Source organism: Gorilla gorilla, chromosome 1 (assembly GCF_029281585.2).
Source record: "Gorilla gorilla gorilla isolate KB3781 chromosome 1, NHGRI_mGorGor1-v2.1_pri, whole genome shotgun sequence".
Classification (NCBI taxonomy): Eukaryota; Metazoa; Chordata; class Mammalia; order Primates; family Hominidae; genus Gorilla; species Gorilla gorilla.
In genome coordinates, this window is record NC_073224.2 from 233,996,192 (window position 1) to 234,007,223 (window position 11,032).

At 56.1% G+C, this 11,032-nt stretch overlaps 1 protein-coding gene across 2 annotated transcripts; it reads right to left on the reverse strand.

The window, feature by feature from the left end:
• Positions 1 to 41: 41 nt before the first annotated feature.
• On the reverse strand, positions 42 to 10,526 carry PHF13 (PHD finger protein 13). 2 transcript variants are annotated; one of them, XM_031014797.3, is made up of 4 exons: positions 9,945 to 10,526; positions 7,192 to 7,293; positions 3,699 to 4,233; positions 42 to 2,617 (listed from the first exon to the last, which is right to left on the reverse strand). In XM_031014797.3, exons 1-4 carry the CDS (start codon positions 9,981 to 9,983, stop codon positions 2,391 to 2,393), a joined length of 903 nt encoding a protein of 300 aa, XP_030870657.1. In that variant the 5' UTR covers positions 9,984 to 10,526; the 3' UTR covers positions 42 to 2,390. The 2 variants fall into 2 exon arrangements, with proteins under 2 accessions (XP_030870657.1, XP_055239393.1); XM_055383418.2 differs by lacking the exon at positions 9,945 to 10,526 and adding an exon at positions 8,223 to 8,822.
• Between the last annotated feature and the right edge of the window lie 506 nt (positions 10,527 to 11,032).

The window sequence follows — 11,032 nt, forward strand, 5'->3', positions numbered from 1 at the left end:
TCAGCACAGAACGCAATCGCCTGAACCTTGAATCATGAACCTCAAAGTAGCAATATATTTATTTACAAAATATACAGTTTCACAGAAACAGCTTCGCTTTATACACATAAACTTTAAAATTACACAGAACCATGTAAACGATGTGAAGTGTCTGGCCTGGCCAAAGCCGATGGGAGGGCCTACTTTTGGGGTGACATCCCTCCCTCCCCTCACTTCATTAGCCACCAACCAGGAACCCCAGATGGGTCGTGCCTAATTTGCATATAAAGAAGCTGATTGCAGCTGCCCAGCTCAATCTAACACAAAAACCAAGGTGTCCGACTTCTTAGACACCACCCACAGGGACAGATCTGCTAAAAGAACAAAAATGCAATCAAGGAAACAAAATGGAGATGAGTATCACATGCATTCCAGAGGCATCGAACCTTCTAGCACACGTGACAGTTGCCAGGGCCGGCAGTTCCATTCTAAAGTCACATGGATTCTTAAATGCACCTTTAAAAGCTTGTGGAAATTTTTTTTTCAAAGCAGAAAAACACTTTGGAGCGCTGGTTATTCATGTGGTGAAGACACTGGACAGGCGTTATCTCAGGGTAGATCTTTGGCAAATTCCTCTCCAATGCGTCCTGGCTGTTTGCCCTTGTGAGTTTCTAAACCAGCTTACTATTTTTCTCTACCGAACCTCCCCCTTGGGGATCTTCACAATAAACTGGCTTCAGAAACTATTTCTCTCTAGTTTCGTGTTAATACAAGCAACAGAACTTTTAAAAAATAAGACGGTTGGACAAGTGTGAAAGATACTAGGACAAAAAAAATGCCTCTGATTAGCCAAATTACGGTTCAAGCCCCTTGGTGCTTCAGTGGGAGAAGGTGGGAAGAGTCTGCCTGGTGGCCTGGCACAAAGGTGCCACATGAAGGGGAAGCCCCCAGCAGGGAGAACGCGGGCCCATCCCGCTGAAAACAAACATGACTTGCTTGAGCATTCTTCCCTTTCCATGCCTTAAAGAAACAATGCTTATGAAAACCTACCAATCAATTAGAAAATGTTTTGAGAACAAGTACTTGAACTGCTGAAGAGCAGTGTTCATTTCAGAGAAAGCCGGAGCCCCTCTCCCTCCCAGCCCCAGAACTACCAGTGTTCCGGGGCACCCTGCCCTCGAGCAGAGTTGTTCCACAGCCTCCAGCATCAACTCCCAGGTTTTTCTAGAGCTGGCCCTCACAGGGGCCTCCCAGGTCCAGGATCCCAGTTGAGATTTAAGGAACTCAGCACAGTTCCATGGGGTCATCCTGAAGGCCCATGTTACCCTATCACTCACTCACCAACTCAAAACAGAAAAAGAAAGACTCAAGTCCTAACTGTGCCCTGTGGAACCGGCAGGCCAGCCTGTCTAAAGGGCACACAAGAGTCACCCAACGGAGAGGGCTCCCTCCCAGCTCTCCTTTACCCTATTCTTTGGAGGAACACCATGCGGGTCCCAGTGATTGCCTAACCTTTATGCTGCTACCAGAATGAGGTGAAAGGAAGAGACAAGGACAGAACCTATGAGTTCCCACACTCGCAAACAGCTGGCCTGGGCCCACCAAGACCTCACACACCAACTAAGAGGGCGCTCAGCAAGAAATCAGCCAATACCTTTGGCTGTATCGTGCAAAAAGACAGGGTTTTTACATCGTGCAAAACAGGAAACTGAGTTATGAACACGGGCCACCTCAACCCCCCAACCAACTCCCTTTCCACAGAGAAGTGGCCACATTGTCCCTTTTAACAAACAGAAGGAAACCTAAGAACCACCAGCTGACCCGCCAGCCCAGCGCCCTTCCAGGGGAGCCCGAGGCCTCCCGCCAGTGCCTCCCCCAGCCAGTCAGGCAGCAGCTGAGGCAGGCAGAGGGCAAGCCACTAAGTAGGGGCAACTTGGACGGCTGCTGTACAGACACTTTTGGTAAAAGACTTAACACTCAAGAAAAAGCTTACACGTATGGCTGTTCATTAACAGGCTGGGGAAACCGAACACCTCTCCCCAACACAGTGGAAGCAGAATAACAGCTGGCACTGAGCCCAATCAGCGGGAATCTCTTAGCAATGATAGCAAAACGCACAGCTACCATGGACCCTCATTTTCAAATGAGCCAAACCCGCTGCACGTGGGTGTCCAGTCCACCTCCACTGCAGGGAACGCAGCTCTGGCAGCAGCTCTGGCTGGCAAAGGTCGCATTCGGTCACCGGCTATGTACAGTTTCTACCTTGGACAGCCTGTCCTTTTGCTTAGGCACCTAAATGGCAGGGATCTGCCCGCACCAGAGCTGAGGGTTCTGTGCTCAACTAAGAGAAGGGCAAAAAAGCCCACGGTCGCTTCCGATTCCACGCTCGCAGCCTCCTCGCCAGCCAGCAGTCAGTCCAGGAACAGCTTCCGGGAGCCCGTCCGCGAGCGGTTGGAACGGCGGATGTCAAACTTGGAGTCCCGGCACTTTTGGCAGACAAACACTTCTGGAACATTGGATTTCCGGATTTTCGCACAGGACAGGTGAATCCAGGTGTGGCACTCATTACACTCGATCATGGGGCGGCCGGCAAATGGCTTCATGCAGAAGCAGGTCACGAGGTCCCAGGAATCGTCATCTGGAAGGAAAGATACTCTCAAGGAGGGAAGAGAAATTCCCATCATTCCTCGCCATCAGCTGGGCTTCCATGAAACCCATTAACTCTACTGACGAGAACACTTCCAACTGCCACTCGAAGCTGACACTTCTCTCTGAAAAGGCACGAGGGGCTCCAAAATGTGTGGGAACCAGGTATTACCCAGGAGATGCTTACTTTTTTTTTTTTTTTTTTTCCTAAGACAGGGTCTCATTCTGTCACCCTGGCTGGAGTGCAGTGGTGCAATCATACCTCATTGCAGCCTCAAACTCCTGCAGTCAAGCCATCCTCCCACCTCAGCCTCCCAAATAGCTGGGACTACAGGCACACACCACCACACTCGACTATTGTTTTTTTTTTTTTTCTTGAGACGGAGTTTTGCTGTCGCCCAGGCTGGAGTGCAATGGCACGATCTTGGCTCACTGCAACCTCCACCTCCTGGGTTTAAGTAATTCTCCTACCTCAGCCTCCTGAGTAGCTGGAATTGCAGGCGCGCACCACCATGCCCAGCTAATTTTTTCTTTTTTTTTTTTTTTTGTATCTTTAGTAGAGTCGGGGTTTCACCATGTTAGTCAGGCTGGTCTCGAACTCCTGACCTCGTGATCTGCCTGCCTCTGCCTCCCAAAGTGCTGGGATTACAGGCATGAGCCACTGCGCCCAGCCTTTTTTTGTATTTTTGCAGTGACAGGGCTTTGCCATGCTGCCCAGGCTGGTCTCCAACTCCTGAGCTCAAGCAATCCACCCGCCTTGGCCTCCCAAAGTGCTGGGATTACTGGTGGAGCCACCGTGCCCAGCCTGGATGCTTACCTGGATGCTTACTTAGAACTATACCCTTTATATGTTCTAAGGTCTTAGAATCTCAGCTGTCTCTAGTGGCAATCAACCCCTTCCTAAACATCTCGATATCCACATTCCTGCAGCTTTTCTCCTCCTTGGACAGTGGGACTGTCACACTCTACGGAAGGAACCAGACCCTCTGCCCCAGAGAGATGACCACTTAATAAAATAACCTCTCTTCTAACCACAAGCCAACAAGGGTCATCATCCTTCAGGGACCACTCACCTGAGTCCACCATGATGTCCTCATCATTGCCAGTGCTGTCCTCGTCTCGGAACACCACCTGCTTTCCCTGCCGGACGATAGTCCGTTTGCCTTCAGTTTTTATTTCTTTGACCTGATCAGGTGACACAGTGGCACAAGATCCACTTGAGGGAGTATCGGAGTCCCAGCCCAAGCAGGGGTCGCTGGGAGCCTGGGGGATATCCTGCAAGGTGGGACTCGTGGGGGTCTCCACGTAGGGGTCAGCGGCTTCCAGCTTCAGCAAGCCCCCCCTGTACCCCTCCTTCCCAGGCGCATCACTGTCCCTGCGCTTCCTCTTCTTCTTCTTCTTCAGCTTGTCCGTTTTCTTTCTGTCCAGCAGGAAGTTACTGGGCTTGGCTCGCTGCAATAGAGTGGGCTGCAGGTGGCTAAAGCAGCGGTCAGAGACTGGCAAGGGCACTGAGGACGCGATGTCTGAGAAACCCGCGTCCCAGCCGTCGCTGTCAATGGTACCAGCAGTGCTGTTAGCAGGGCTGGGGCTGCTCCTTAAAGGGAGTTCCTAAAAAGATAAAGGTGGCAGATTCCAGTTACTGGTGACAAGATCCAGCCCAGAGCAGAGCATCCCCAGCCACCCAGCCATGTCAGACCTCCAGAGACATCTGCACAACTTTGAGCTTCTCTGCCCATCAGCATCACACTTGAAGCAACAGTAACATGAGTTCTGGCTGGGCGTGGTGGCTCACGCCTGTAATCCCAGCACTCTGGGAGGCCGAGGCAGACGGATCACCTGAGACCAGGAGTTCAAGACCAACCTGGCCAACATGGTGAAACCCCATCTCTACTAAAAATACAAAAATTAGCTGGGCGTGGTGGTGGCGCCTGTAGTCCCAGCTACTTGGGAGGCTGAGGCAGGACAATCGCTTGAACCTGGGAGGCAAATGTTGCAGTGAGTCACTGCACTCCAGCCTTGGTAACGGGAGGGAGATTCTGTGTCAAAAAAAAAAACAAAAACCCAGTGCCATCAGTGCCATGAGTTTAATGTGATGCCACGAGGAGAGAAACTCCCTGCTGAACCCTCAGCCCCATCTTAGAGACAGAAAATTCATCAGTGTGCAACAGGTGTCTGTGTAAGGAGTGCTGTGGACACCCACTCCTATCTGCTCATCGTTCCCTGATTGTAAAACCTCTCCTTCCATTTGCCCTCCCAAGAGATATATTGTTTTAAGTGAATTTAAATTAGTTTTGAGAATTTCCTGACACTCTTAAAAAACTAGACATTCCAAAATATTGCAGAATCCAAGTAGGTAATTACTGCCCCAAAGCAGTGAAGTAAACTCTATGGTTCCTTCAGATCACAAGCATATCATTTGCAAACAGTGGCAACGTTCTCCTTGTCTTGTTAGAAAACAGGCATTAGGCTGGGTGCGGTGGCTCACACCTGTAATCCCAGCACTTTGGGAGGCTGAGGCGGGTGGATCACCTGAGGTCAGGAGTTCGACACCAGCCTGGCCAACATGGTAAAACCCCCCCTCTACCAAAAATACAAAAAAATTAGCTGGGCATGATGGCTGACGCCTGTAATCCCAGCTACTTGGGAGGTTGAAGCAGGGAGAATTGCTTGAACCCAGGAGGCAGAAGTTGCAGTGAGCTGAGATCGCACCACCACACTCCAGCCTGAGCCACAGAGCAAGACTCTGTCTCAAAAAAAGAAAAAAAGAAAGAAAAGAAAGCAGGCATTAGCCACCTATGTAGCAGATGGAAATAAACCAATGCTGGCAGTTTGCCTGCTAGAAATATACTGAATGCAGCTGGGCACAGTGGCTCGTGCCTGTAAACCCAGCACTCTGGGAGACCAAGGCAGGAGGATCACTACCTCGAGACCAGCCTCGGCAACACAGTGAGACCTTGTCTCTACAAAAAATAAAATTACGGCCAAACGCAGTGGCTCACGCCTGTAATCCTAGCACTTTGGGAAGCCAAGGCAGGTAGGTCACTTGAGGCCAGGAGTTTGACACCAACCTGGGCAACATGGCGAAACCTTGTATCTACTAAAAATACAAAAATTAGGTGGGTGTGGTGGTGGGCCTGTAGTCCCAGCTACTTGGAAGGCTGAGGTGGGAGGATCACTTCAGCACAGGAGAAAAAGGCTGCAGTGAGCCAAGACTGTGCCACTGCACTCCAGCCTGGGCAACAGAGCAAGACCTGTCGCAAAAAAAAAAAAGCTGGATTGTTCAATTTTGAGCTTAATCGAATATGAAAGAGGCCTGAAGTCTGAGCACCACAGCCGCTCTCCTCCAGTCCTGCCCTTTTCTCAGCAAGTGAAAAACAAAACCTCCTTCATCTACATCAAGTTGTAGCCATGAGTCCCTGAAGACAATCATACGCATTTCGGGCAGCCAGGGAGCTGAGACAGAGGCAGCGTGTGCACTGAGTCCAGCCGTCTGGTTGAACCCCAAGCTCCACCACTAATTAGTGGGTGACCTAAGACAAAGTTTTCCCTCTCTATGCCTTAGTTTCCTCAGCTTATAAACTGGAGATAAAAAATAGCACCTACCTCATAGCATTACATAGGCCAAGAATAGTGTCCAGCCATGGTCAACAGTCAATAACTACAGACCCTTATTAAAAGCAAGCAGACAGCCAGGTGCAGTGGCTCAACGCTTGTAATCCCAGCACTTTTGGGAGGCCGAGGCGGGTGGATCATGAGGTCAGGAGTTTGAGACCAGCCTCGACAACACAGTGAAACCCCGTCTCTAGTAAAAATACAAAAAACTAGCTGGGTGTGGTGGCGCTCCCAGCTACTCATGAGGCTGAGACAGGAGAATCGCTTGAACCCAGGAGGCAGAGGTTGCAGTGAGCCACAACTGCACCACGGCACTCCAGCCTGGGCGACAGAGCCAGACTCCATTTCAAACAAACAAACAAACAAAAAGAGCAAGCAAATATCACATATTTTATTTGTAAATAAACTGAAAGTTTACTAAACCGGCTGGGCGGTAGCTCACGCCTGTAATCCCAGCACTCTGGGAGGCCGAGGCAGGTGAATCACCTGAGGTCAGGAGTTCGAGACCAGTCTGGCCAACAAGGTGAAACCCTGTCTCTACCAAAAATACAAAAAAGAATTAGCTGGGCGTGGTGGCGCACGCCTGTCATCCCAGCTACTGAGGAGGTTGAGGCAGGAGAATCCCTTGAACCCGGGGGTGGAGTTTTAGGACACTGCACTCCAGCCTGGGCGACAGAGCAAGTTTCCATTCCAAAAAAAAAGAAAGTTTACTAAATCATTTTCTAGACAAGCCTGCATTTTCTACCAGAGTTTTTACCAGAGTTTTAGAACCATTTCCCCAGCTAATTCAAACTCTCAAGAAACAGATTTCTGCCAGACTAGTGACTGGGGTCACCACAAGCAGCCCCTTCCAAACCTACTGACCCTCTGACCAGTCAGAAGCCCACAGACTTGCGGTGGAGGCACTGGGTTTGACTACTCATCAAGAAAGGTCTCAGAAACTCAGAAGATTACCTCCTTCGGATAAGGGATGTAGCCAGCATAGGCCAAGACAAAGGTGCAGAATTTGTTGAAGTCTTCCACGGTCCTGCGCCTCTTGCAACTGGGGGAGTATTCCTATTAAGGGGAGAGAAAAGGGAATGTGTTTGAAGGAGAGGCTTCTGGGCGGAATCACAGAAACAAAAGGAAGTAAGCTGGAACTTTTGTAGTCAACCACTCAAAAAATACCGTTACATTTACACAGTCCACAAACAAGATACAGTAAGTTCAGGTCAAGAAATAACACCATTTTCAGAAAGCAGAAAGAGGAGTATTAAGACTTTATGCCAAGAATGCTGGGAAATCAGCTGGGAGATAAAAACTTCTACAAAAGTCTATTTCTTAGTGCTCATGTGGCATTTTCTGACTTTATCTATTAGTTTCCACAGGCCTATCAGGCGAAGCTCTAATAACTACTTTTTTGCTACAGATCTTCCATTCTGAGTATGAACTGCTGCAGCAGCAGCTGTAACTGATGTATGTTAAGTGATTTCAAAAATCAACCACTCGCCGGGCGTGGTGGCTCTCGTCTGTAATCCCAGCACTTTGGGAGGCCGAGGCGGGCGGATCACGAGGTCAGGAGTTCGAGACCAGCCTGACCAACATGGTGAAACCCCGTCTCTACTAAAAATACAAAAATTAGCCAGGCGTGGTGGCGTGCACCTGTAGTCCCAACTACTCAGGAGGCTGAGGCAGGAGAATCGCGTGAACCCGGAGGCGGAGGCTGCAGTGAGCCAAGATCGCGCCACTGCACTCCAGCCCGGTAGACAGAGCAAGATTCCATCTCAAAAAAAAAAAAAAAAAATCAACCACTCATTCTCCAGAGCTCTCGGAGACCTGGACCCTGGAGCTCACTCCTGGCTGACCCTGCCAAGCCAGCGCCACCTGAGGACACCTCTCTCGTGCTCAGAGGGTCCCCTCCACTCTCCCAGCCAGTCGGGATGCCAGGCACCCAACTATCTCAACTCACAATAAACCAACAACCTTACTGCGAAGCTTAGTCTTACATTTAAACGGAATAGTGGAGGTTTTTGCTCGCAGGTCCCAGCCCCATTCAATCTAGAAACACCCATCACAAAAAGATATTTTCTCCTGAGAGAGAAGCACGGAGAGATGGAGCTCTTATTTGCTCCTAAGCAAAACAAGTGTGCCGTATTGCTGTTTATTCGCCCGGCACGTTCCCTGAGGTTCCTTTCAGTGCCTTGTCCGACCCACCCCCATCCTTCCCGAGGTGCTGTTACCCGGCCGCCACTCTGCTGGGGGAAAGCCGGTGGGAAAATGGGGGGCAGGGGTCTCGGGCCGCCCCTCCCGCCGCGAGGAGCAGGCGTGCGGCCCGCGGGTTTTCTTTCGAGAAAGTCAGTCCCCTCAGAAAATTATTTTCTCAACCTGGTTCAAGCAAACCTCCTCCTCTCCCACCCCCTTGGTCCCCAGGGCCGCCCACGGAGCGGAGGCGAAGGCCCGCGTTGACCGCGCTCCCCGCACTGGCGAGCCTGCCCAGCCACGGGAACCGCGGGCCGCCACCCGGGCCTCCAACTCCCGCGAAGAACTTTTCTTTCGGCGGGGAACCAGCAGAAGTGGGTCAAAAACCCGAATGCCAAGTGGAGGGCGGCGACGGCCTCGGGCCGGGGGCGCGCGGGAGGCACCGGCGCGGGGACTGGGGGGGCTCCACGCCGCCCCCACACGGCCCACGCCGCCCGCCCCCCCGGCCGCCTCCTCGGAAAGCAGATGGCGGAGCGGCCCCCACCCGCCCTCCCGCGGCAGCCGCCCCCCGCGACACTCGGCCCCGGAAGGTGCGGGGCCCATCCCGCGGGTATGTGTGAGGGGGGTGCGCCAGGCAGGATTCCGGGGTCCCAGGCCTGGGGAGGCCCTGCGAACCCCCGGGGGCGGCAGCGAGACCGGCGGGCTCCGGCGCCGCCTCCCCTCCCCCACCCGCCCGCGGTCGCCGGACCCGCACCCCCGACCCCAACGAGCCTCGGCTGGGGGGAGGGGACCGCGCGGGGGGGAGGCCGGGAGCCCCGAGGGCCGATCCCCGGAAGGAGGGGGAGTGAGCCGGGGCGGAGCCAGCAAAGCCCGCGGGCGGGGGGCGGGGGCCCGAACAGAGAGGCCAGCGCGCCGGGGGGCGGTGGGTGGGGGCAGGACTCGGGTCCCCAGAGCGGGTGGGGCCCCCGGAGGACGCGGCCCCCGAGAGCCGTAGGGGGCGGGGGCCGACTGGGCCCCGCGCGGAGTCAGGGGGCGGGGCGCGGGCCACCGGGCCCGGGGGATCGGGGGAGCAGCCGGGGGCCTCGGGAGCCGACCCCGGTCCGAGGGGTGCCTAAAACTCCTCGAGTGCAACCGGAGCCAGGGGCGGGCGGCGGCTCGGACCGCGTCCCCGGGGGCGGGGAAAGAGTAAGCAGGCCGGCGGGGAGGGGCTGGGGGCGCCGACAGGTCCCAGGGCGACGCGAGGCCGGAGAGGGGCGGCCCGGGGGAGAGAAATAGGCGCAACGGCCCTGGGGAAAGGGCGCGGGGAGGACGCGGAGGTCCGCGGAGGGGACGCGGAGGCGAGGCCCGGCGGAGAGGACCGAGCGCGGGCCCGAGCAGGGGGCGGGGGTTGGGCTCCCGGGGGGGCCGACGAGGGGAAAGCGGGGGAAGGGGAGGGCGGCGCTCCGGGCGACCGGGGGTCCGGCTGCCTGAGGAGGGCAGGATCGCGGAGGGGGTGGTCGGGGGCGATTCGAACGCACAGCTTCACTCACCTCCGGGTGGAAGGCGGCGGCGCAAGAGTCAGAGTCCATGTTCCGGGCGGGGGGCGGCGGCGGCTGCGAGAGTGCAGGGGCTGGGATGCTGGAGCGGGGCCGCCCGGGGCTGGGGGCTCGGGCGGCTGCGCAGGGCGAGGGCGGACCCGGGAGGGGTCGCCCGGGCTGGAGGTGATGGGGGGCTCAGCGCGTCGCTTCTCAAGCTCTGTGACTCCGAACTGGCGGTTCCACCGCCGAGCGGAGTGGACGATGCAGCTCCCGCGGCGGTAGAGGCGGGAGAGTGGCTGCAGGGGGCGGCGGCGGCGGCGGTGAGCGGGAACCCGACCGGCTCCCCGACCTGACGCCCAGTTCGGCTCGTGTCTCGGGAGGGAGGGCGGGAGAGCCGTGAGGCCTGTCGGGAAATGTAGTCTGGGTGGCGACTGGAAGCCAGCGGCGAGGGGGCGTGGCGCGGGGGGCGGGCGCGGTGCCTTGTGGGAGTGGTAGTCCAAGGCCCCGCCAATACTGCTCACAAAGGAAACCTTGGGGACTCCAACCCCCATGAGGCTCCGCGGCGGCGGCCCGGTGTGTGGAGGCGGGTCTTCTGGACTCGAGGCCGCGCGAGCGGGGGAGGTGCGGGGGCCCGCGCCGGCTCGGCCGCGGGGGGAGGGGCAGTGTGAGCGGTAGCGCCTCGGTCTCGGCGGGCGCGGGGGCGGGAGTCGCTGCGGCGGTGGGGGCGGGGCTGACGGCCCGGGTTGCGAAGGGCGGCGGCGGCTGGCACCTACCCTTCCTCGTCTCCTGCTTGGGGTTCGCGCCCCTTTGTGGGGCGGGGGTCCCCGAGGCCTGGCCGGGAGTAGGGGCGGCAGGGGCGGGGACGCTGACGTCGCGGCCGCCCCGGGCATCGCTCCCCGCTCCCCGCTGAGGGCGGAGTCGCCGCCCGGGCCCCCGCTCCAGGCCGGGCTCAGCGAAGTTGTTTTCGCGGCTGCGGGCTTCGTGCGGCTCCCTGCTCCGGGCCCGCGGGGCCGGGACTGGACCGGGCTCTTCTCTAGGCATCTGCGGGATTCACTCGAGGTGGCCGGGTTCGTGCATTAAAAACACCGGGCCAGCGTTGT